The sequence below is a fragment of the Girardinichthys multiradiatus genome, chromosome 17, assembly GCF_021462225.1.
Source record: "Girardinichthys multiradiatus isolate DD_20200921_A chromosome 17, DD_fGirMul_XY1, whole genome shotgun sequence".
NCBI classification, from domain to species: domain Eukaryota; kingdom Metazoa; phylum Chordata; class Actinopteri; order Cyprinodontiformes; family Goodeidae; genus Girardinichthys; species Girardinichthys multiradiatus.
The window spans coordinates 16002217-16029980 of NC_061809.1; the positions used below are offsets into that span (position 1 = coordinate 16002217).

Genomic DNA, 27764 nt, shown 5'->3' on the forward strand with positions numbered 1-27764 from the left:
GGCTAAAGGTGTCTATAAGAAACAGTGAAATGTTGTCTTCTGGACAAACAGAGCAGACTAAATATAGTAACTGCTGTAACTACAGGAGATGGCTATTAAATCTGTTGAAAAAAACGAGAAGTGAAATTACAGTTCACTAAAAGCTGAAGGTTGTCTGATTCTGCCCGATCATAGGAACAGGAAGATGTCATGATTAATGCTGTGAGACATGCACACTCGAACGGTGACTGGAATGTTAATTGAACACACATGGGAGATCAAGTAGAAAATGCCGTAACATAATTTTAAAACACGGACCTTAAAAACCCCAAGATGGTTAGCGTTAAATATACTGTGATTATTTTTGCTTACATTGACAAACCACCCATGTCTAAGTTAGTTTAATGCCAAAGGTAGAACACATTACTACTACTCACCAGCAGGTTGTTTTAATGCTGTATCAGTGTATAGACTGCATTTTAGTAATGCAGTAACAATACAAGTCAAATTTCTATATAGTCAAAGCAATCCCTATAAACTGATTTAAAGTCCATTATAACATTACAATTTGATCCTAATTTTAAAACAGTGCAGTCAGGTTCAGTTTATCATGCCAAAGTTTCCTGTCTAAGGAAACTCGGCCGATTGCATCAAGTGACTGAATTTGAAACAATCCCTCCTTCTCAATGAGCTAATAGCAACAGTGGACAGTTGATAGCATTGAGTTGGTAATTTTGCAGCAATCACTGAAATTGTGCACTTGTGTTGAGCCCCACTTTAGTCACATTCCTCTAAATAACCAACTTCCATCAGAAGTCACTTGAATATTAGTCTACTTGTGTGTAATTTAAACTTAGAAATGCAGTCTCTTGCTCTCTCTGTTTGGTTAAGAGGTTCTAAAACATTTCTGTCACCACTCATGCAGTGGCAGTGTTTGAATATAGGCCTTATGGCCAGTCGTCCAGGACGGCATTAGAAAGGGGGGTGCACAAGCAACGGATAAAAATACATAATTTATCTGTTATGAACAATTTTTCTGCTTGTTGTGTTTTTTTGCTTTTATGCATTTCAGTGGAGAGTTGGATCTGTAGAAATTCTAACTCTCGTCCACTGGTTGCTGCTGAGAATAAGGAGACTATGGGCCTGATCTTCTAAGATTCCAAATAAAGAGTGTCAAGTTGCTTTTGCAAGGAAAACATTTGTGTGTGCATAAGGCTATTGAAAAATTGTGTTGTACAATGTATAACAGGTGCAAAAGCGGTTTGGACTGCCCTATTTAAATGAGGAAATTGTGTGTGCTACTGGCTGTCACCATGGAGAGTGTTAGAGAGTAGACTGCCGTAAACGAAAGATGAAATTTGAAGCCATGGAGTTGGAGGTAATAATAATAAAGAAATATAATAAATTGCATTTATATAAGAATCTCAAAATGCTACAAAACAACAGTAAAAACATTTAAAACATGAAAATCCTGAAAGTTACAGTTAAACCATTGAATATCAATAATAAAACCTTGAAATCTGACAACCACTGTCAGCTCTAAACAGCATTTACAAGCCACACTCCAACAACTCTGTCAGCTTTACACATGCAATTCAGTTGACACATGTTTTTGTACATGCAAATCTTTTGAAGATCAGGCCCTATGTGTTTTGTGAGGGACTGCACTACATTCCATCCTGCCCAAGAAACTCATTTTGTCATTTTAATTGATTAGAAGATGTCAGAGGGAGCTCTTTGCCTATGGTGCCATTCATGCGAGAAAGAAAACAGTGGAAGGTTCTGCTGTTAGAGCACACATGGACTATAAAAGTTCTAAATATGTTTCTATCTACATGCACAGACTTGAAAGGCACAAGTTTGCCAATGTAGTTTATACCATAACTATTAGGAAATTAAATAACACTTTGTTTCTTTGTTTTTCTCAAATATTGCTCCCTTCTACATCTTTGTGTAGTTTTGTTATTTTATGTATTTGGATCACAAAGATAACAAAACCAAAATATTTTTGCCCAAAGTCCTGATCCTATTAGGAAGACATTTGGTTTTTTGTTATATACAGTGTTTGTTAAAAGTATTTGGCCCCTTTCAGATTTCTTCTTGTTCTTATTTTGTCACATAAACATTCTTAATAATCAAACAAATTTTAATACCAGACAAAGATTACCTGAGTAAATACAAGACACTTCTCAAATGATGATTTCATTTACCAAAAAAAGTTGTCCAAACCACCCTGGGCCCTTTGAGAAAAAGTATTTACCCCTAAACTGTTTGTGCCATCATTGAGATGGCAATGAGTTTTTAACGTTGCTCTTTTTTGAAACTTCTCCGATCAACATAATTTTGTGCGTTTTGTGATGTCATCGATCCAAAAAAACAAAAACAAAAAAACAACCTCATAGCATAATTAGCAGCTTTTTTACATTACTTTTTCAGAACTTTGCAAGTTTATAAATCCTGCCGAGGAAATCGATACTTTATTCCCTGGCTGCGCTGTTTTGCGGGTCTGTATTAGTGAGAAAAATACACCCCTGGAAAGCGTCTTCAAAAAAAGAAGTGTACCAACACATGCTCCTTGCTCTTCACATCTAAAACAGCTTGAATTTGTCTGCATCTGGTCGAATACGGATCCATGTGTATTGCTGCTAGAAGTGCGCTGAAGTTTTAAATGGCTCCATCGTGCCTTGCGGTGCGATGTCCCAGTTCTGTTCCGATCTAATTCACCAGTCAGGTCCTCGTCACTGATGGGCAGAGCAGCGGATGCGTCCAGCCCTCTTGTCGGATGTCCGAAGAAGGGACGGACGGACTGGTGTTTACATCCACACGGCTTCATAGAGGAAGAGGAGGCGGGGGAGGAGACTGCGCACCGTTAACTCCTGCAGGAGGGGAAAGGGACACATTGAACACGGGATCTCAAACTATCAACCTGCTTTTACCGCTACGGGAAGCGGTGGATTTCATTTAAAAGAGGCATACTGAGGCTTCATAACCCCAGGAGGGGTTTAAATGCTCCGACTGGAGGCGAGCTGCGGCTGAATGAGGTATGTCGTTAAGAAAACCGACACAATGTTGGCTTTTAGGACTAATTCATGGTTGTATTATATAGTTTAATTAATCAGCTGTTGCATAACTTTGATGCTTTTACTGTTTTTTAATGAACAACAAATGTTAAAGGAATCGTATTTCCCTCAAGTATTGGAATCAAGCACATGTGTTTATGTTCTGCGCAGAATATGCCAGATCAATGAGCCAGCAGGAAGTGAGTGTGCAGTGAGTGTATAAGAGGTCTGCTGATAAATCTGCTAATTGAGCTCACTCAGCTGTGCATGTAAATCTAAACTTTTCTCAGTTGAGTCATTAAGCAACAGCAGAGATTATAAAGGTCCTGGAAGCTCGTGTTATTAAAGTAACGGCAACTCCATCACAGTTGTATGTTGATAGTAGGAGCACTGATGCGAAGCTGGCCTAAAGCAGAAGCGAAGTAAGGTCCAAGTACCTAGAGCAACTTAATCAGGGGGGTTTAAGAGTGCTGACATTGTTACACAGATCAAATTCACAACTGCATACCTTTTGTAAGAGTAACACATAAGAGAGCATAGTACAAAAAAAAAAAAAAACACTCTGTGAGTCCTGGTTAACAGACCAGGTTCATAAAGACATTTTGGGTGGAATTTCTTCTCGAATAGACAAAACATTTTAGAAATAACCTATCTGTTTTTACACTGTCTACATGGACTAATCTTAATGCATGCAAGTCCAATTGTTTTCTCAGCTATCATTGATTTCTAACCTCCAGAAGGTTCAGCAAAATGTATCTATGAACTGAAATCCTTTTTTAAACATGCTAAAAATGCACACAATTCCAAGTTAATAGATAAGTTATTTTATGTGAATGGGTCTCCTTCCAGCACACATTTGGTTGTAAGGTTAGTTAAGATACTATTTAATGAGCTAATATTTTTTTTTCAGATGCAAATTTTAATAATGGTCATGTCACCTGTATAATGCCAACATGGTCAAACATGGATGGATCTTTGGAGAGTTTAGAAATGGATGCTAGTTGAAACGCCACTAAATACATGCCTCAAAGGGTCATTGTTGCTCTGGCAGCAAAGGGTGTACAACACACTGCTAGGTTCATGGTCATAATGCTATGCCTGATTGGTGTCTATATGCATCATCTTATTTGCCATCTTTAAAAGATAACATTTATCTTTTCATGATATGAAATAACACCAAGCCTAATGCCCAATGTCATATGCTGATGATGTGATGATATGCTTCGAAAGCATACTCTGACATTGTATAAGGTTGGTGAAATAGAAATCATTGTCAATAATCAATAAGGCAGAGAGGTAAAAAAGATGTCAAGTTTATAGTTGTAAACCAACAACAAGTTATGCTTCTGCTAATAATAAATTTCCTGTTAAAGATTTGGCTAGAAATGCTCACTGAGCAGTGGCCTTAAATAGAAACTTAAGTCAGTTCAGTTAAAGGTGAAGGTAAAAGGTCCTGGAAGGTCATGTGTGAAGAAAATGAAGGCAACTCATTCCTAGCAGTTTTCCATTTGTATTAGGAATACTTTAGTGGATATATGGATATATTTGTGCATGCATGATTCATCTAAACCTCTAGATTCCATTTATGGGGTCAGGACCCACTGCGAGTTATTGATAACCAACTCAAGGGCCTTGAGATAATCTCAATAAATTAAATGAATGGTAATATTGATTTATGATTGCATAATGTTTTTGCCATAATCTTGTAAACAGATTAACAACAATATAGATATATTGACAAAGAGTCGACAGAGTCTTGTTGTGTTGCCATTGTGGTCTTGTTCAATTAGCGTTTTAGAAAAGTTTGTAACCAGCGGTGGTGGTCCTTGCATGAATGGTGCCCTGGGCGAGCCCCTCCTTCTTCAGGCTCCCACATAGCTACAGGACTGTTTCCACAACAATGTTTTCTGATGAAAACAGAAAACTGAAGTTGCATTTCTACTGTTTAAAACAGTTTTTTTTTTTTACCCTGGTCCTTAAGGCGCACTGCCCTACATGTTTTAGATGTTTCCCTGGCTCAGCACACCTGATTTCCACCGATGGCTGATTAACAGGCTTTTGCTGAACTGCAATCATCTGAATCAGGTTAATAAAATATAATAAAGGTTTCATTAAATGTAAAATTATCTCAAATAATGTTTAGTTAATCTGCCTCATCTCTGACCAGTCTAAACATGTAGGAACTGCAACAAGATTCAGTTGCGGTACAGAGAATACATAAATAACACTTTGATTTAGCACAGATCCATGAGTTATGAGTTTGGCAACAAATGTGGCATCACTAGGCACAGCAATATTTTCTTAAAGTACCTTAAGTGTTGCCCTTTTCTATTGACTGGACATAGAAACAAGCAATAGAAACCTGTCCAATGAACAACTGACTAGTTTTTTTTTTTTTTTTTTTATGTCCTGTTTGATATGGGCAAAAAGGCCTTTCACCTTTATCATAAAACCACCACTGACAACAAGTGATAGAGATGCCAATCTCTGCTACTGTTATTATTTTTTTTTTTTACCTAAAGCTGAAAATGTTAGGAATTACTGATTGAAAGGTTATATTTGGCTTCATTTGCAACATCTTAGTTGCCGTCTATAAAGCACAACATTGAGCCTAATGCCTGGCGCAATATGATTTGCTGATGATATGCTGCTGTGTCCTAAAATCATAATGTTCAGAGAAATTGTTTAAAGTAAGGTTGCTGTCTTTCAAAGAATTTTCAAGAATCAATTAATTCTAGATACATTTCTCAAAGCTAAAGAAATTCTGTCTACAATAATAATGGCAAATGTCGTATGTTATGGCAAATTTAGAACAGTTATTACAAATTACCCCACAAAACCAGTGTATTTCTTTGTTGGTTTTAGCTGTGAGATGAGTTTTGTGCTAACTCATATACTACAAATCAGACACACAAAAAAAAGATTTTTAGCCAGAAGTCGTCTGTCCTGTCCTTGTAGTAATTTGCCTCTAAGATTTTTGCTACTGCAATAGAAATGTCTTAACCGACTTACTGGAGTAAATCTTTGTCTTTCAGCAGACTCCCCCTCCTTTCATCACATGGTCAGCTAAGCTGCCAGATTTACAGGCTTATTGTCTCCATCAATCTGATTAGTTTTAACTTTTGAGGTTGCTAGGTGGTAGTCATGACATCTTTCCAGAAACTTAACATATAGTACATGCAAAATGTTGCATGTGCGAGCTTGTTTTATTTATTAAATAAAATAAATTGCAGAGCTTGTTTAAGCATGTTAAAATTATTCGGTGTCTCACAAAATAGCTGATTGTCAGTGGCTGAATGCAGTACTTTCCACGCTGATTACTTCCTGAAGCTTTTCATTCAGCACATTTAAGCAATTTTTGTCCAAACTGTCAGCCATGTAATGGTATTCAGCAGATGATGATTTTCAACAAAATCTGAACCAGAGGGAGAAACGGACTCACTCAGTGAAGGTAATTTAAAGATTGTAGTAGAAATTACACTAAGGGTAGGAGTACAAGAAGGCTGTGTCCCAACTCTAAAGCACAAGGTCATCAGTGTATTACTGTATGAGAAAGGGCCACTGAGTCCAGAGTACACTCCATCAAGGAAAGTTACATCTAGTCTCAGGGACAAGGGTCGAAATCTAATTTAATTTCCTTTTTATAGGAAAAACCTGCTGACATTAGCGTTTCTGGTTTTCTTTTTACCCGTGCGACACCAGCATGGCTCTGAACATGACGATGCCTGTCACTTTGCAGTGTCTCAACAACAGGACACACCAGCCCCAGCTCCATTTTATGTTGTGACTGTTCTCTTAATGTTACTGCTAGATTAAAGAAGGTTTAACTATTGGGTTAGTTGGCTTGTGTTATTGCTGTCAGATAAATTTTTTTATTGCATTTTATTTTTGTTATTTTAATTTAATTTCTTTTAGAGTCAGCTCACCAGTTCATTGATTTAAATGATTAATCTCAAAATTTGTGTATTAAGGTCACTGTCATCAGGAATTGAAGCATTTGCTAATCTTAAAACCCAATGAGTTCATTAACATCAGTGGATATTAAAAGCAGACTGCTCAAATATGTTTTAAAGTCAAATATCTAGATGATAGATTCGTAATTTCCCAATCTAGTTGACCATTGGCCTGTTTTTTCAAAGACTAGGGATAGGCCCCCCACCGTTAATCAGCCGTTAACCCTGTAAGAATTAAACAATTATGACGGACGGAGGGAGGTATGTACATACGGACAGACAGACAGATGTTTTCATACGTTTCACAGTTGGAAAATAAAGGCCAAACTGTAAACTAGGCCTTCTTAACCTTTAACAATTACAAAATATGTTATGCTGTTTCAACATGATACAGTAGTGTAACGTACAGCGGAGTTACTCCGTAGTCAGTGATTAATATCTTCTGTGGGGAGATTATATGATTGCTCCATGAGTTGCAGAAGGAGAAAATCCAAGAACTCCACCTAGTCCTAAAATTGAAAAACCCCACTGCTGCAACACACCTCCATGCTTTGTGGTACCCACATTGAAGGGAGACAAAGAGGAATCTACAGGAAAGCACTGCTTGCTTCTTAATTGTTGCAGATTGTTTGGCCTCCTTTTCCAGACCATGCCCTCCAATCAGTCCGGTCGTCTGTGTACAAAGCTTGGACAAAGCCAGGCCAGGTTGCTATGGTGAGGGATTGTTTGCGTCCAGTCATGCCACTGGCCATGTGGACTCACACATATATTGCAGCACGCTTTTTTGTTTAAGCGCCATTCGGTTCCACAGCCCCACTACCCCCACTCTCTGGGCTCCAGCAACTTTCGTAAAAATTGTCCTCTGATTGCATCACAATCATGAACTGCTTTCTACTCTCCATGGAGTTGCTTCAAGTAATCCTGTTTGCTATATCATTCACAATTTATTCTTTGTTGCTTCAGTTGAAATAAAAAAAGGGGTCAGGAGTTTGACCCTAATCACTGTTTGTTAAACTTTAATCATGTGACACACAGAGAGAGCTGTGAACTCAAGACGACAGGAAATGAGGTGTTAGTTTTGCATTTAAAGCCAGATTTTAACTCGAATTAGTTGTCTTAGGAGGGTTTACGTTAACTGTCTCATGTATTGCTTGCTGTGTTTGAAGAAAATCTAATAAGAAACCCAGCCTTGGTGTGCTGCACCTCCCTGGCTCTGCCTTCCTGTGGCATCCCAAGAATGAAACTTCAGGGGAGGTAGACTGAAGTCACAACTAAGATTAGCTCTGTGGTTTACAGCCCAGACAGCACAATATTACTGATGTCAGTAACCAAATGGCTGCTGCAAAAGCTGCCTGACTGCAGGGGTTTCAATTGATAGCAGCAACCTTTCCTTTTCGCAGCAATTTTCCTGACATTATGAGGATAATTAAAAGCCATTACTTACACTAAATACATTACATCACTTTCCTTTCCTCTCTTAATTGCGCAATTCTGACACGTGAGACTTTATGCTAGTAACAGTAATTACACTCACCGGCCACTTCATTAGGTCCACCTATTCAATTTATTGCACAAAAGTAAATTAAAACCTCACGTCATCAATCTTTATTGTGTGCCTTCTACACCGTGCTCCTTACACATTCACCGCCTGAATAAGTCGTTTTTTCATCTCATGTTTTTTCTGTCTTTGTTAGTTTTACTGTCTAGGTAAGGCTGTACTTTTCTAAGAATCCTATGCTATTGTTATCCTAGCTATGCTTAAAGACAATACTTCTGGATGGCCATAGGGAACACAACACTGATGCGGAAAATACGGGAAAAAAACGTCTTTTGACTTTAAAATATAGGATGATGGTTAACCCTAATTATGGTTGCAAGATGTAAATGGGGTTCAAGGGCGACACATGGGATAGCATTAGAGCAGACACAACATATGCAGGAGCCACTAGGTTTGTTACAACCGTTCAAGGTGGGACTCAGCACCTTTGCTGCATGTCTTACCTTCTCTCTCTTCCCCTTTCCTCTCTGAATCACAGGATATTGTTGTCACAAATACTCTTTAAAAAAATGAAAATAATAGCTTTTCGCCTGACACCTTCTATGTTTGAGGTTGTTAATTTGAAGTAGTTCTAGAGCTATTGCCCTCTTGTTTTGATGAAGTTGGCTAACGAAGACATCGCAGGCCTGCTCATATATGGGCTGACAAAGACTCCACCTGTTTAAAATATTTTTTATCAAGCTGCATTTGTAGAAAAAGAAAACCATGATAGTGCAAGACGGTGATCTGCAAACATTTTGAGAATACCACCACTATAAGTCGTTAAAGTTCGAATCTGCTTCTGACCTTCCTACCTGATAAGTCAAATATCTAGTTTTTAATGAACCTGGGCAGCATTAAATCATCTTTAGTTCAAAAATGCCAAATACTTACTAATTAAGCTTTGATGAAATTATTTTATACTTACCTGAGACTATTAAAAAATATTTTATATTTATATCCCATTTTCATTATAGTGCTCCTTCTTCTGCTGACATCAAAACAACCTTAGAATTAGACTAACATAGATGTCAAAATATATGGATGAGTCAAACCTTGAAAAGATTATTCTATATTATATATTTTTTTTAAACACAACTTATGATTAGTGAATCTTTTTGTAAAGAAAAAGTTTTATTTTTGTTTTTCCAAAACATATTGACAAAAGATCATCATTATTGTGCAAGGTCTTGTGAATTTAATTTATCAGTGCACTCATACTTTAGAGTGCTTTTATGTAGATGCCAAATAGTGGTAGGAGTTTTCTTCAGCTGAATGGATCACACAGTAATGCAATGCTGACCCTCCCCCACCTGTTACTGCTCACTGCTGTTGTTGAGAGAAAGAAACCTAGCTTACAGGAAAGACAAATTCAGCTGTTTCAAAATAATTCTGGTTGCAAAAAATGTAAAAAAAAAAAAATCTTTATCAGTATTATGTGCAATAAGCGCATGTATGTTTATGTTGTAAGTTGTTTGTGTAAATATTGTGGACCATGGTGTTTTTACTCAATGTTATCATATTCTGAGAATCCCAAACCACAAAGTGTATCTAAGTGTATTTTTTAATTATTTGTAGTTAAATTACAGAGTTAATATTCCTGTGCGTGAATTGCTTAGTGGAGTTGAAATGTGCAGAGCTGAGTCTCACACTTTTTTAAATGGTCACAGCACTACAACCACATGTTCTGACAAAACTGTCTTGACACACCTCACTGAGTGGATCTAAATATGAGTGTGCATTTACAATGAAGCGGTCCAAAAATAGAAACCTATGTCGCAGAATGCTAATTTATGTACATTCGCCTGGTATGATTTATTTATTTACATGCTGGCAGAGGGAGCATCAAAGTAAGTGCTACTGAGGCGGTAAAACAGAGAAAATGGAAATGCTATCATGAAAATTCAGAGCTGCATTGCCAGCGGCTGCAGGGAGCAAGTGGCTGAGGCGTAGCAATAGTCTCCATAGTGATTGGAGAGCTGCAAGTTCCCAGTAGGGGAAAGAAAATCGAAACTCATTTCCACAAGGAAACGGACTTCATCTGTGATGGGGTTGGATTCGTTTAGGACAGAATTCAGCTCAACGCTGTGACCTTTAGGGTTTCCTGGTCAAAGCCTCATTAGCCTGTGGACTTCAATAGTTATAAACTGGTGTCCTTTGGCACCACCTATTATAAGTCTCTAAGTTGTTCAGACAGCTCAGTCTCACATACAACCAGGAACAAAGCTTATGGAGCTTGTAGTTCTGCTTATCTGGACCATTTAACATTTTAACATCTGCTGCTGCACAGCCTTAAAAGGGCGGAGGGGGGCTGGGCACATTTAGAGTTACAATTTTGTACAGTGCATATTACAATGGTTTACTTTGTATGTTTTAACGGAGGACTATTGCTTTAGTTCTCCACACACATCACCCACTGTTTGACAAGATGTTACTACTGAGGGTAATTATAACCAATAATGTCCTCAGCAATACTAAGACTGAAAGTCTCTGAATACTTGACAAAAATCAAGAAATGGTTCACAAAAAGTCCATTAACTTTTGAATCAATAGTTAATGGGAGTTTAAACTACCGTACTCGTATTCTAACACCTTATAGCAGTTAACTGTACTGAATTTTTAACTCTAGCTTGTACCTAAAAAGAGGAGATTCTGTTTCAGCTGTGTTCTTGTTTTTGTTTCTGTCTTCCCCTATAAGAGTTGTGCTGTATGGCCCTGTGATGAAATTAAACATTTCTTTGATTCCTGTGATTCATACGCAGCACTGGAAGAAACATTCCTATAAAGTAAAGAGTGAAAGTGTTGTTCCCTTTGTTTTTTGTTTTTTTTGCAACTGAAAATATTTTAAAAAACCAAATGTGTTTGCTGTTGCAAAGGGAATGAGTATGTTTTTTTAGCAGGCTACTGACAGTGTTCAGTAACAGGTGGGGATGGGGCAGTGTTTCTTTACTCTCAGCTGGAAAAAACATAGGTCACTCCAGAACTTTCTGGCATCCTTGGAACAGTATGATAGTAAATTCTAGCGGTTTTGAAATCAAAAGGTTTTAAACCCTGGTAGCTGTTGTTACCCTGATGCTGGGAAACTGCCCATGTTCACTTTGTATGTACAGTTTATGTCTGTTTCTTTTCACGGCCTCACCCCCTGTCATCATGGGAGCTAATCGCCTATTAATATCAACATAACATCCTCAGAAACACCAAATTAACTGAACACACTTCAATACTAAAACTAATAAATGATTGTGCAATGTCAAAAGTCAAATACATTCTACAATCTTTAAATCCGATTTTTGTAAAAGCTTTAAACACATTTTTGACTTCCTGTGGCAGTTTTCTGTGCTGCACGGCTAAAGCTAACTTGTCAGTAAACAAGTGGAAATTTAGCTTCGACTGTTATTTTTTTATTCCTGTCCACCTCTGTCACAGTGCGCTTGATAAAGGTAAACATCTCTGGAATAGAGAAAAATTCAAACCTTCAGCAGTAAAACTACCAGCTCAGAAAAAAAACAACTGTCATGCATGCAATTATCATTAACTATGACTGATAATCGAAGACCAGTTTTTTTCTGTTGACCCTGTGCTGATTAGGATTCGTGTTTCTGTTTTGTTTGGCTATAGTAGATTGTATCACAGAAAAGGGACTGACTCCAGTTTGTTTTCTCGCGTCAGTGCCGTTGTAAAAACATCCAACTGTAATTTCATAAGCGATTACATTCACAAGTTAGTGACAGATGCCTTTTTGCTGAGTGGGATTTGGAGGTCTCGTATCAGAAGGATCATATTGTTACAGCGTGTGAGCAGGGAATGTGAACACTAGAAAGTATGAATGCATAAATGCCAAGATACTGTTAAACAGAGCCATGTCAGATCTTTGTAAACCATTTGACATGATCAAGTACTGACGTTTTAATGCTTTATACTGAAGCAATCACAACTTGTTTCCTGGCCTAATTTTTATACATCTGCCATCTGCTTTGTTTTGTTTATCCGGCTGTTGGTCTAAGCTTTCACCTTGGACAGATGCCGCTCAGATGGTTGAGCAGGTTGCGCTCTAATTGAAGAGCGGGTCGCTCGATCTCTTAGCTCCTCCACATGCCAGTGTCCTTTGAAAAGACACACAATTAAAAGTTGTTTCAAATCCAGAGCCGCAGATGGTAGTTGTTTAGTACATGAACAACTCTTTAAAATTAAACGGTCTTGTTTGTAGTGTCTCACAAAAATATCCATACCAGTTGAATCTTTACACATTGTTAAAACCACAACATGTGTTGTAATTTTTCTGATCTTATGATTGACCAACACAAAGTGGTGCGTGATTGTGAAATGGAAGGAACACAAAACATGGTTTCCAAAATCCTTTTACAAATACAAATCTGTAAAGTGGGGTTTACATATATATCTAGCCCCTTTATGTTGATACCCTTCGTTAAATTCCAGTGCACCCAAACTAATTTTGAAGTTGCCTAATTAGTTGATGAAGTTTACATGTTTTTAATTTGATCTCTGTATAAATGCAGCTGTTCTGTGAAGGCCTCAGAGGTCTGTTAGAGAACATTAGTGAGCAAACACCATAATGTAGACAAAGGGACACAGCAGACAGACCAGGAAGAAAGTGGTAAAGGTTTAAAGCAGATGATATTTTAATACAATATGGACCACTGTTTAATCCTTTATTCAAAATGGAAAAGAGTATTTCACAACTGAAAACCTACCAATACATGGCTGTTTACCATAATTGACATAACTGACCCTAAACACACCATCCCCATGGTGATATATGATTGTGAAAGCATCCTGCTGCAGAGAACATTTTCAGCAGGAATAGGTAAACTGATGAGATCAGATCAGATGAGACCAAAATGTTGCTTTTTGCCTTATGTAGAAAAGGCTATGTGTGAGGAAAAACTAATACTGCACATTACTCTGAACAAACAATTTTCACAGTTAAACATGGGGGTGGCAATATTATGCTGTGGGAATGATTTTCTTCAGCAGGGACAAGGAAACTGGTAAATGAAGATTTCACTTTTTGGCCAACATGCAAAAGGCTATGTGTAATACTGCACAAGTATTAATACTGAACACACCACCCCTACATTTAAACATAGTGGTGGCAGCATCATCCTATGGGAATTATTGTGTACATGCAAAAGGCTCTGTATGAGCCCTCTTTGTCTACTCTACAATTTTCTTCTCCTCTGTACCGGTCCGCTGGGGTTCTTTAGGGTTCTCTGCAGACACATTTATGGAGGCCAGATTTGTGTGACCAAGTCTGCACTTGCAGGAACAGTAATACTACAAGCCAAAGTGTGGGGCAGATAAAAACACAAATTCAGGCATTTTATTATGCGAAAAATATTGAAAATCATGTAGATCATTGGTTCAGATAAAATCCCAATCAAGTGCCTTGAAATTTAAGATTATAATGCGAAAAATGTAAAACAGGGTTATGAATACTTTTGTATTTGACTGCCACAGGCATCCGAGATCAGATAATCCCGTCTGTTTTTACCTCTAGGACAAACCTCCAGTGCAGATTGGGTGTGCAGCATTATTCAACCTCCCTGGGAGTACACCTTAAGGGGTTATATTAGTTAAATTACAGGAGGGATAGTGGTCCCATTCCAGCTGTGATGAAGATTGAAGCTGCCTTTTATTCCATGTCAAATGATTTGAGCATTGAACAATCAGAGCTGAACTGATGGTTCATTGCTGCAGTTCAGTAAGGTTGCAAAACTAAGCATTAGGCTCCTGCACTTTAACTGTTCTGCTGCTCTGGCAGCTGTTGAGGCGTTGCCAGCTTCATAATGACTGCCCTGCTGATGATGCTTGTGTCAGCACTTTGAAAATGGCTCTCATTTTGCGTCTGCGCGCTCTTTTGCAGGACAAAGCGCCAGCAAATGGAAAATATATTGGAACAGTTCTATTACGAGACTACAATTGCTGAACCACAGGATTGCTCTTGCGGCTGTTCATCAGCAGCATTAAATAGCACTTTAAAAGAACAAGTGTCGACATCAAGTTGTTTTGGCTGTTTGCATCCTCGCTGAGCTGGGCTCTCTTGTGGTTGGAAAGTTGTTAAAGAAATAACCGGAAGGAAATGAAGCAAGATGGAAGAGCTAGTTGATCTTGTTTTATAATACACTGGTAGCCAAACTAGGCTTTAACCTCAAATTCAAGGCTAACAAAAACAATATAGGGGCAATATCTGAATCTAAATATGACGAATCTGTTGGTTGATCATATTTATTTTTAGATTTTCTTGCTGAACTATGCAAGTTATTTGCTTATTTACACACCAAATAGATATGATATAAATGTATGAGTCATGTTTGTGTTCACAAACTGTCCAGAGAGCTAAATTGGCCCGAGTTTGGCTGATGGGGCACATTTGCCTTGTTAAAACCAGTACAGAGAAAGCTGATTTCATCTCGCTGTCTTAGTGTTGGATTGATGCAGCAGACAGAACTGAAAGGGCAAAACAAAGTGCAATAAAATTAGAAATAAAACTTTAATTAATCTTGAGACACCTTACATAACAGCAGTTTATTATCCCAAACATATAAGCTTGTTTCAACACAATCTTTGATTAATCACATGTCCAATCAGGACATTGTTTTACTTTAATTTTACTTTGTATTAGAACTTTACAAACTTTTAAAACTTTTTACATCCCATACTATTCTCACTCAGTTCAAGTTGTTTTAATTGGTCTCTGACTCAGGTTTAAGAGAGCAGCTGTGTCCATTTTCTAACACACATCCGCTGTACTTCGATAGCATATTCTCCTGTCTTTCTCATTTTGAAGAGTGGCTAGGAGAAACAAGCCTCTGCATCACATTCAAAGAGGAAATTCATTGATTTCAATTTAAAGCTCATAGGCACTCGGATCATGGTAAAAAAGGTAAAGCATAAATTCTGAAAATTATCCTTCAGTTACATTTATTATAGGAATTATTAGAGGGGCTACAAATCTTGCCATTATTTTTTAATGTTTAATGTGCAAGATACATGTTCTCATTTCAACTAAATCCATTGTTAGCTCAGCTTTAGCTTAGTGATGTGTTGTTGGCAGGAAAATATTTTACTTACTGTCAGCCAATATGTTTGTAGTGACAATGGTACAGGTCTAAAGCTTGTTCTTAAAGTATTATTAAAGACACACTGTTAAAGCAATAGCTAGGTTGTAGAAGTGTTGTTTGTTTAGTCTTTGTGACTAACTACCAATAGGTGACTCAGACGTATTTCTATTTAGTTTACTATCAACCAAGAGGCATGGGTCAGTACTAAGTTTTCATGGTATCATGGTGTTAACCTTGAGTGAAAATTCCTCGCTGTAGAATATGATATCTTCTGGTTCTTTATGGTGTAACACTGGGAACACAAAAAGCTGATATTAGCTGGTTAATTAGTACGGTTATCTGCTCAGGTTGCCACCCCACTGTCAGCTGCTTGAAGCCAACTGTTGCTTAGAAACAGGATTACCTTAATAAGAGTTATGAGTGGTGCTCCTTTAATATCCGCACTATTCTCCTTTGTCCTTTCAGACAAAATTAGTCCATAGATAGTCAGTCTAAGTGTTTTTTTTCCCTATGTTTTTCCTCAAACTTTTTAAGCCAGGAAAATGTTCGGGAGCGTTTTTTCTTCCAGCTGACTGACGGTGTGCAGCAACAGGTGGAAAAGGATCAGCATTGCACTACTCTATTCTTTAAATTGGGATAATTTCAGTGGCTCTGACACTTTATCTGACTTCTCATTTAAAAGGATTTTAAACCTTAGAAAAAGTATAGTAAAAAAATTTAACTGTTTTGAAATGTGTACTTTTTATAACTTTGGGATACATTGTTCTCAGTAACAAGATTATACCTATTTACTCATACTTAATATGTGCTATAATGCTGAGTATTATATAATTTTTGACTAATTGTTGTTTTCTTTTGCTGGCTTAAAAGAGTGCAGGAATAAGACACTAACACCCCCCCTGGTGGTGTGGAGGAATGAGGGCCTCTGAATGAAGGCCATGGAGCTGAAAGTTTGGGTGGACGGAGTACAGCGCATTGTGTGCGGTGTCACCGAGTTCACCACTTGCCAGGAAGTGGTCATTGCTTTGGCACAAGCGATTGGTAAGTTCAGTGCTTCATGCAAAATAAATAAGAGGTATTTTTTTTTACATACTCTTAATTTGATAGGAAGTCATCAGCATGATTTAGATTATATTTTATGTAAGATAAATTTGCATTGGTTCTGTGATGTGTTGTCAGACTGACTCGAGGTGATAAATTGCACAAAGATGAAAAGTGTCTGGAGGGCATGGAGATTTTCCCCATAAATAAGCCCCTACAAAATGAGATGAGTCATACTGCAGTCTCTGGTTTATTGACAAGTGCTGTGGAGCTGCAGTGAAATAAGTTAGCATGCTGTATTTAATAGACAATATGTGTACAATTTGGTGCAGATGCCTTTTTTGAGATTAAAACATTTTTCACCAACCATTCAGATACATAGAGCTCAAACAAGCCTGTCAAAGTGGCAGTGCAGCAAGATGTGTGGCATTTGTTGTCCTTTGTGTCCTCTTTGCCTTTTGTCCGGGTCAGGCCACTTTGATGTAAATGGCTGCAGTGATGAATGCACCTCTTTTTTTTTACAAGGATTCTTACTGTGCAAGATGGGGTTGAACAGGCTGTGTTCTGCTCTTATCTGCATGTGTACAGACTAGAATGCAGAGTACACAGAGTACACAGCCACACACACATGTACACACAGAAGGAAAACCGTGAAAACCCATTGAGCCTCCAGCCCCTAACAATCGCTGCTTGTTAAGTTGAATTTTCCCACCGTAAAACTCTTTCAGTCAACATGCTGGTGGAGTTCTTTGAATGCGCTGGTGATGCACGAGTGTGGGAGAGGTGGGAAAGAATTTAATGAATAAGTTTTGTTCTTTTCCTGGTGTAAGTTTGACCTTAATGTCGGTTTTTCTGAGTTTATTTGGATTTTGTTGACAGTATAACATCTATTATTATCAGAGTTCTGGTCTGTCTTCATATAAAAACTGCATTACAAAACTATTCACCCCCCCTTTAACCATTTTGACTTTACAGCCACAAGCTCCAATATACAGAATTTTATTGGCATTCCATGGAAAAGTGTAGTATTTATTAATATTCAGCCTCCCTGATTCACTAATATGTAGAACCACCTTTTGATGTGATAGACACTGAATTTCTTGCACATTCTTCTTTGCAAAAAAGCTGAAGCTCAGTCATTTAAAAAGAGAGCATGAGCATCATTTTTCAAGTTTTGTGACAATCTCCCCACTAGACTTAGGCCATAAATATGATTTGATGTAAACCATTCAGTTGTGGCTCTGGCTGCATGTTCAGGGTTGTGCTGCTGGAAGGTGAACCTCTGCTCTAGTCTTAAGTCTTTTGTAGCATTTAGAGATTTTATTCCAGGATTGTCCTGTATTTAGCTCCATTTATGTTACCACAGCATGATGCTGCCCCCATTATGTTTCACTGTGGGGATTGTGGTTTTAGGTTGATGTACAGGGTTTGGTTTTTTGCCATGCATACCATTTTATGTGCAGCCAAAAATGTCTCTTTTTGTTCCCGTCAGAGCGAAACAGCTGTGTCCCCTACATGGCTTGTGCCCAACTGCAGAGAGAATATCCTCAAGTTTTCTCTCAGCTGCCATCCAGGCCATAGTTGTGAAGTGCACAACTAACACTTGTCAACAGATTCTCCCACCTGAGCTGTGAATCTCTGGAAAACTCATTATCTTTCCAGTTGGATTTAACATTACTCTGTGAGATGTTCAAAGTTTGGGGTATTGTTTTTTAGCCTTTTCCTGCTTTTAACTTATTCACATCTTTATCCCTGACCTGTCCGCTGTGTTCCTAATGATGTTTGTTCAATAATGTATTTTAATAAGATTAAATTACATCCTGGTTCGACCTTTTGAAGGCAAGACTAGGTTTTATTTAGGAGTATCAGAGTAAGGGAGGGTAAATACAAACTACAAACTTCTTATTTTTATTTGTATTATACATTTGAAAACCATGTATCATTTTCTTTCCATGTCACAATTATGCTATACTTTGTCAGGGTCTGTAATGTGAAGTTATCTCTATTCATCTTTCCAATGAAATATTTGACCATAAAATAATAAAACACATTCTAAATAAGTATCAACGTTTAAACACAAGACTAATGTGGTTCATCACGACTGCACAGATGTTCCAATTTGCCTTTTTTGCTCCTAGGACGAACTGGCAGATATACTTTGATCGAGAAATGGCGAGACACAGAGCGCCACCTGGCTCCACATGAAAACCCTGTGGTGTCCCTCAACAAGTGGGGTCAGTATGCCAGCGACGTGCAGCTCATTCTCCAGCGAACCGGCCCCTCTGTCAGCGAGCGGCCGACTTCTGACGGGCTGGCTTGGGTCCCAGAACGGGGGCTCTACCGGCAGAGCCTCCCGCCTTTGGCCAAGCTCCGTCCTTCAGGGACGGATCGCTCCCTCAAACGTAGGGAACCCAAACGCAAGTCTCTGACCTTTACCGGGGGAGCCAGGGGCCTGCGGGAAATATTTGGAAAAAGTAAACATACTGAAGGTACTGTTACACCACATATAAACCTTGTGTTCTTTTTCATCCATACCTTCAATAGCATGTCCATTTCTTTAATTTTTACTTCCAGCCAAACAGCCTCAGCAGCGCGTTGTGAGTCTGAACCTGTGCAGAGTTGGAGGCAGTGGAACAACATCTGCACCTGGGAGTCCGGCCAGGGAACTCAGCCGGCTGGTGCAGCTGCAAAGAGACAAACTGCAGGCCCTGGAGAGCCGTCTGCTGGGCTGCGAGGCTGAGCTTCGAGACTGGGAGGAGGCTAGCGAAGTGAGTCAAACCATAGCCACCCGAGTATGTCTTTAAAGAAAATAACAAATCAGGCAACAATTTCTAATATTTTCCACTTAGCAGGATGGAAACTTGGAGGATGATCTGCTGCATCTAGAGCAGCAGGTAAGGAGGAACAATGCTGAGATGGAGGAGGAGGAGTTCTGGCAGAACGAGGTACACATTGAGCAGGAGAGTGAGCGGCAGCTACGGCAACAGCTCACCGAGCTGCAGGGCCGCGTGCGCAACTACGAAGCCAAGCTTTCAGAGTACTTAGCACACATTCAGGTGAGCTTTTCACCACAGAGAAGCGGCATGATGCCAGTGTTTTTACTGGATTTGTTAATAGCAGATTATGTTGATAGCAATTGTGAAGTAGAAAAAAAATTTTGCATAGTTTTCAAACAAGTAACAATAAGAAAAAGTGGGGCATGTATGTGTATGTATCCCTATTACTCTAATACCATTAAATAAATCTGAGTGTAACCAATCACATTAGAAGTAAATAAAACAATAGGTCCACCCGAGTATAATCTAATCTTATAAATCCAGCTGTTCTGTGAAGGTCTCAATTGTTGCCAGAGAACATGAGTGAACAAACAGCATCATGAATACCAAGAAACCTGATCTGCAGACAGGTCAGGAAGATAGTTATGTAGATGTTTAAAGCAGGGTTAGGTCATAAAGCAATGTCACAGGCTTTGAACATCTTGCAGAGCAATCTTCAATTCCATCATTCAAAAACATGGAAAAAGATCACAACTGCATACCCATCAAAACATTCCCATCCACCTTAGCTAACAGACCAGGAGAGAAGGGCATTAATTAGAGAAGCATCCAAGAGACCCATGGAAACTTTGAAGAGCTGCAGAAATAAGCAGCTCAGTTGGGAGAATTTGTAAATAACTCTTAACTCTTCATTCATTCATAAAATGTGGGCTTCATGAGAAAGTGGCAAAAGAAGAGCCATTGTTTAAAAAAAGCTATTAGAAGTCCCATTTCCACAAGCTATGCAAAGGACAAAGCAAACATGAAGAAGAATGTGCTCTGGTAAGATGAAACCAAAATTTGAATGCAAAATGTTTTGCAAAATGCTAAAGGTAGAGAAAAACGTTGAACCATGGTGGTGGCACTATCATGCTGGGGGGATGCTGTACTTCAGGAGGGAGAGAAAAAAATTCGAAGGGGTTGATGGGAGGATGGAAGGAGCTAAATGCAAGACAACTCTGGAAGAAAATGTGTTAGAGGCTGCAAAATACTAGACTGGCGTGAAGATTCATCTTCCAGCAGTCAGAACAATCAGATTTAGATTAAAGCATATGTGTATGTCTCAGAATTACCCAATCAAAGTCCAGACCTACAGGGGTTGGACAATGAAACTGAAACACCTGTCATTTTAGTGTGGGAGGTTTCATGGCTAAATTGGACCAGCCTGGTAGCCAGTCTTCATTGATTGCACATTGCACCAGTAAGAACAGAGTGTGAAGGTTCAATTAGCAGGGTAAGAGCACAGTTTTGCTCAAAATATTGAAATGCACACAACATTATGGGTGACATACCAGAGTTCAAAAGAGGACAAATTGTTGATGCACGTCTTGCTGGCGCATCTGTGACCAAGACAGCAAGTCTTTGTGATGTATCAAGAGCCACGGTATCCATGGTAATGTCAGCATACCACCAAGAAGGACGAACCACATCCAACAGGATTAACTATGGACGCAAGATGAAGCTGTCTGAAAGGGTGCTAACCCGGATTGTATCCAAAAAACATAAAACCACGGCTGCCCAAATCACGGCAGAATTAAATGTGCACCTCAACTCTCCTGTTTCCACCAGAACTGTCCGTCAGGAGCTCCACAGGGTCAATATACACGGCCGGGCTGCTATAGCCAAACCTTTGGTCACTCATGCCAATGTCAAACGTCGGTTTCAATGGTGCAAGGAGCGCAAATCTTGGGCTGTGGACAATGTGAAACATGTATTGTTCTCTGATGAGTTCACCTTTACTGTTTTCCCCACATCCGGGAGAGTTACGGTGTGGAGAAGCCCCAAAGAAGCGTACCACCCAGACTGTTGCATGCCCAGAGTGAAGCATGGGGGTGGATCAGTGATGGTTTGGGCTGCCATATCATGGCATTCCCTTGGCCCAATACTTGTGCTAGATGGGCGTGTCACTGCCAAGGACTGCCGAACCATTCTTGAGGACCATGTGCATCCAATGGTTCAAACATTGTATCCTGAAGGCGGTGCCGTGTATCAGGATGACAATGCACCAATACACACAGCAAGACTGGTGAAAGATTGGTTTGATGAACATGAAAGTGATGTTGAACATCTCCCATGGCCTGCACAGTCACCAGATCTAAATATTATTGAGCCACTTTGGGGTGTTTTGGAGGAGCGAGTCAGGAAACATTTTCCTCCACCAGGATCACGTAGTGACCTGACCACTATCCTGCAAGAAGAATGGCTTAAAATCCCTCTGACCACTGTGCAGGACTTGTATATGTCATTCCCAAGACGAATTGATGCTGTATTGGCCGCAAAAGGAGGCCCTGCACCATACTAATAAATTATTGTGGTCTAAAACCAGGTGTTTCAGTTTCATTGTCCAACCCCTGTAAATGTAATTAGGAATCTGTGGCAAGACTTGATAATTCAAATTCACAGATGCTTTCCATTCAATCTGACCAAGCTTGAGTTATTTTGCAATAAAGAATAGACAAGCTTTCACTTTCATAATTATGCACTACTTTGGGTTAGTTTAACACATAAAATCCAAATGAAGTCCAATATAGACTGTGGTTGTAATGTGAAAAAATAAGAAAAAGTTCAAGGGGTTCAGTCCTGTTGCAAGAAAGGCAATGTGAAATAGATGACTGTTTCCATGAAGGTTTTGCAGTGATGTTTGCTGCTTTATTTAGAGTATGGAGACAGGCTTGGAGCAGGAGCGACTGCAGCAGGAGGCTGAGATTAACCTGAAGGTCAAGGAGGAGGAGGTACAAATCTGTTTATCTTGCTTTTCCAAACAGGCTGGAAAAAGAAAGGATTGCCCTGTGTTTAAACAGCTGACAAAGTGTATCCCAAGATTTTAGCTGTCATAAGAATTTATTAATCTCAACTTCCCCTGTTTTTTTTATTATTCAGTAGAAGTTTGTAAGCTACCAATCTTTAAAGTCTCTTTGCTTGCTTCCCCTTTAAACTTTTGATGAGTGTTTTCCTTCCACTCCTGATTCCAGGTGCAGGCACAGCTGGAGAAAGTGAGGGCAGAACTCGAAGTGCAGAGCCAAAAAACAGCACGGCTGGAAAGCAGCTGCAAGGCGTTGGAACGATTGCTTTGCCAGTCGGGAAAAAGACTCCAGGTTAGCTCACATTTTACTCTTTTTAATCAGTCTTCTCTGGCACTGGGGATTCAGCTGCATTTTTGGAATTTTGCCTCCAAAAAATTGGTGTTTCAAATGGGTTCGAAAGTTGGGGGAAAGACTTCTGAAAAGGTTGTAAAAGTTTTTTTATTAAAAGACTGGATAACTTGGTGCTGCAGAGAAAAGCCAGTCATCTGCACACAGGTGGAACCGTAGAAGTCTGAGCTCCTTAAATTGTGGGAAGTGATGCTTGCTAGGATGTGCAGTGGATTTTTGCTTCTGTGCTTCAACTTATGAAACGAAATTCCCTTTACAGACAGCCTCTGCTATGATATGAGAAGTATGAGGTAATAAGAAGAGTAAGGGAGGATATTAACAGCATTCTTTGCGTGATTAAAGAGGGGTGTAATAAACATGCAATCCCTTTCCTGAGGTTGCTTAACCCTCTTGCAACCCACTTTTGCAACTGGCTATGGCTTGAGGGCTCTTGAGCAGGTTACACTGCCTTTCAATGGCATGTATATCTCTCACATCTTGTCACATTGAAACCACCAATTCTAAAATATTTTATTGAAATGTTATTTAATATAACAGCACAAAGTATGGAAAATTATGAAGTATTGGGAAAATTATGCATTATAGCCCCATTTGCCTATTTTCCTGTAAAATAGCAGAAATTGACATTGAGTGTCTTTGAACATTGTCTTAAAGCCTTGATGCAGATTCTGAAATACATTTAACTCTAGACCATTCTAACAGAATCTATCTATATTTCCATCTACTCTGACCATCTTCCTTATCCCTGCTAAAAAACTTGCAATGTTTTGTTGTCTATCTCAGGAGAAAGAGCAGGAGCTTGAACAGCTAACAAAAGAGTTGCGACAAGTCAACCTGCAGCAGTTCATCCAGCAGACTGGCACCAAGGTCTCGGTGCTGCCTGCTCAGCCCACAGGAGACATTGGTGAGCCCAAATTCAAGAACTGAAAGCAGACACACACGCTTATCTAAGAAGAGAGTCATTTTCATAAAAAGTTCAATTTCATGGCTCACTACCCTTTTGGCTCCACTATAGATGTTCTATTTGTATGAATTCAGTGCCACCTTGTGGTCATACACAGAATAACACATGAGCTTGTAACTGTATGAGGCGAAATTGTTAAACATCTGACAGTTTTAGTGTCGGTTTCAGTTATGTCTGCAAATAGAAAATAGAGAGTTTTTAGTAACTCTTGTATCTACAGATTTGGAGTGTGGCTCTCTGAAACGACTTGGCTCCTCACGACTGTTACCCAGCAATCTTCGAGCTCTGCAGAGCAGGGTCTCCTCCAGCCTAAACCCAGAAGGCATCTATGTTTGACTCCGCACAGCTGATGCAGACAGCTGGGTGGCCTGATGTTTCTGCAGCTAAGTATAAACACAGGACTTCTGAGAACCCTCCTCTGAAACAGCTTCTACACATCCTTCTTACTGGAACTTGGACATAAACTGATGTCAAGATCTGTTTGTATACTAACGTACAACACGGTGTCTGAACTCTGAGGCCTGAGTGAGTTTTCCTCTTGTGTTGTTACATAATGAGGTAAAGAAAACAAACGGCTATAAATCAGCAGATATTTTCTTTCGCATATGATGCTTGAGGTGACTGCTTCAAACTGACAGTAAATCAAAAGACAATTTCTAAAGGTTTGACCTAAGTAAGAGTAGATGCATGAGCATGCACAAAGACATCTGTACTATAACCTTAGCCATATCTGATTGCCTTACTCTGGTAAAAAAAAAAAGAAGAAAGAATTAAACCAGACATGAAGAAATAGGATGTTTAAGCAGAACTCAAGGTAGCTTCTGAATGCCATAAAAAATCTAAAATGTTAAGCCGCAATCCAGGAGACTGCTGGTCATATATGATGTCAGTGTACTTTAGAATTGGATTTGGTATTTTTTATACATGAATTTAGAGTTTTATATTGATTCATATGATTTAGAGTAGCCTTATAGTTTGTTTTTAAACTATGAAGTAAAACATGTCCTTATACTATAACCATATAGGATGTTAAAACCAGATTAAGTGGGCCTTTAAATAAACAGAAGCATGTAAAATTAATCAAAGAAGCAACTTTAACTGAGTGGCCACTAGGTGGCGACAAACATAAATAATCCAGGTGAGTAAAAGTAATTGAATAGTTTTCTCAAGATCTTAGGTTGTTTTATGAGTTTCTGTTCATATACGTACACTGTTAGTGTTTAAATGTGCATCATATTTTATAAAAATGCTTCAGCACTTTAGATCTGAATGTGGAAAGTCGCCACTGTCATTTTTTCATTTTATTCTTAACAGCTTAACAAAATATAGGTGTTTTAATTGAACCAAAGCTAGTGTAAAAAAAGAAAAAGTTAGATGAATTTAATTATTTCTTGTGTAAAAACTATAAGATAGCTGTTTTAATAAAAAAATAACATAATTTGACAGAGTGATAGACAAGATACGAACGTTTTGTAATCATGGTTACAATGCCGCTAATTACGCAAAGTTTGTCATTTACCAAACCAGGATCAGGAGAAAATGCAACACCTCCAAAACTCGCAAGTCTGTAGACTAAAGTCTGTAAAACATCATATTTTAAGCTCTGTAAGGTAATATAGCTACACACCAGTAACCATTAACCAATGACAATGCTAAAAGTAGCATTTCCTTTGGGGCTTCTGATCGGTGCTAAATTAAAGGGCTCTTTTGACAATTTCAATATCTCTGGGCTTCAAACCTTAACTAGATAAGTATACACGGAACAGACACTCCTAATAGCATAAAATGGTACATTAAAAACCAACACTGAACACAGATTTTTTGAAACACAGTATGTGATATGAGAAACTTATTTTGCCATTTTTAATGCAGTAATACTGTAAAAGCTTGCCAATAACATAATAGGTTATTACATTATTGGGTGCTTAATAATTAGCCAGTAACAACTTATTAACCAGGGTGTATGTGTGTCACTTTCTGCCTAGAAAATATTACAAATATACAGTCAAAGAATGTGGACTTACAACAATAATTAGGAGAGAGCGCTGCATGGTGCATCCCTTGATGAATTAACAAGACAACTAATAAATTCATGATACCAATTTTGATGGCCAAAAACCACGAAGAGAGGTTTCAAGAGGTTCAGTCTAATTTCTGTATAATTACATTATTGGCTAAAGTTGTTACATTGTCAAATGATTTTTTTTAATGCTACACCAATAAAGTAACAACAAGCCAATAATGTAATAACTTTTAGATTATTACCAAGTTATGTACTTGGCCTAATTGCATTTAAAATACCGTAACCAATTTATTATGTTGTTGGCCATTGTTACATTATTGGTCTTTACAATCCCCATAAATATAGATATTTTTTTACAATGCTTGCTGTTTTATTTGAGTTTTAAAGTAGTGGGTGTTTAACATCAGTGCTTAACATACTTTGAATCAGTATTCATAAGAGACAGCTCTCTTGTTTCAGAGCGCTTTTAATTTGTGCAGCTATAAATCTTTTCTACTCATCCACGAGATTGAAATTTCTTTGCAGTTTCCTTCAAACTGATAAACAGCCTCAGCTTTTTTTCTCCAATTACTCAATTTGACAAGCTGGAAATCCAACTTGAGCCTTTTGTAAAGACCATCGCGCTTGTGCTGTGAATATGTAACAACAAAGTGAGGTCCACCTTGTGCTTGTTTAGTCCCCACTTTAGTTGAACCTTTCTTTAATTGTTCAGCGACTGGAAATTATTGTTCTTGTCACAGTGAAAGTCTCAGCTGGAGACAGCAACAAAAGGAAAGTTTCGAATAATAGCATGCTTTACTGAGAGAGAAAAAATAATGTCTGAATACCATGTCAGGCTATTTTTACAGTGGATTGATGTCTTATATATGCAGAGTGCTAGGCAATAGATTGTGTGTGCATGCTAATGTGTGCTTGTTTTATTTGGTCTCCCAATTAATCGCTTCCAAGGATAGGTTGTTGTCCCGTTTTCTAACAAAGGATGGGCTCAGCGGAGAAATGGCCAGACCTCCTCATTATTCTGATTCTTTGTTTTATTTCCATTTGACAGCAATAACACTTCTGAATGTAGAAGAGATTTGTGTTGCACTGAAACATAAAGTCAACCATCATTACATGGATGTATATTTTGTTGCCTCCTTCCGATTCAAGCTTAAAGACGTCGCCAATAATTGGCTTCTGTTGTGCCATCTGAGGAGCTTCGCAGTAAGAGTGCGCACACAAATGAGATGATGGAGCCATTATGGAAACAGCCATCACAAGGTTTTAAAAGCTATTTGGGAAACGCTGTGGCCCAGGGATATTTCAAGGCACAGAATCACCCAGATGAGAATGGACGGAAAGTAATTACGGATAAATGCTTCTCACAACGTCTCGGATCATTTGACAAGTTAAATCGAATGTTTGCTCTTGTGGGGACTTCAAGAGTTTGACAAGTTGTTGCACTGCCTCAGAGACATGATACAACAAGTGTTTACTGTGCACCGGAAGAGATTTAGAGGAAAACTGTTTCTGTTTCTCAAAGTTTGCCTATGTTGTGCCTCATGTATAATGACAGATGATCCAGCATATACATGAACAGCATAATCAGGGCTTTTTGTTTAAATTTGGGGTCTGTGGTGTAATCCTGTTCTTGAAACATCCCTCAGATTGTTGATAATATTAAATAGATCTGCTGTTTAATACCAGTAACTCAAGAGATTATAATTTTGTATTGTCTACCTAATATATTTTTTTATCTGCTAGAATGTATCCAGTTTTCCTCTTATGGTTCATTATTATATTGGAAAGAAATCATCAGTTAAAAAGAAATATGTAAATATGTGGAAAAAAAAAGTATTTAAAAAGATGAGAAATCATCTGCTGCTTTCTGGTCTCCTTGCTTCTTCTGTGATTCATGTGAAACATGTTTATGACATAAAAGTTTCAGTTGTCATCCATG

General features: G+C 38.5%; 1 protein-coding gene across 2 annotated transcripts; it reads left to right on the forward strand.

Annotated features, from left to right (window-relative positions):
* rassf8b (Ras association domain family member 8b) lies at positions 1-27764 on the forward strand. 2 transcript variants are annotated; one of them, XM_047390219.1, is made up of 9 exons: positions 1-3020; positions 16481-16651; positions 18790-19140; positions 19226-19419; positions 19501-19707; positions 22344-22418; positions 22659-22781; positions 23622-23742; positions 24023-27764. In XM_047390219.1, exons 2-9 carry the CDS (start codon positions 16540-16542, stop codon positions 24136-24138), a joined length of 1299 nt encoding a protein of 432 aa, XP_047246175.1. In that variant the 5' UTR covers positions 1-3020; positions 16481-16539; the 3' UTR covers positions 24139-27764. The 2 variants fall into 2 exon arrangements, with proteins under 2 accessions (XP_047246175.1, XP_047246176.1); XM_047390220.1 differs by having other exon boundaries at positions 3-3020; positions 19504-19707.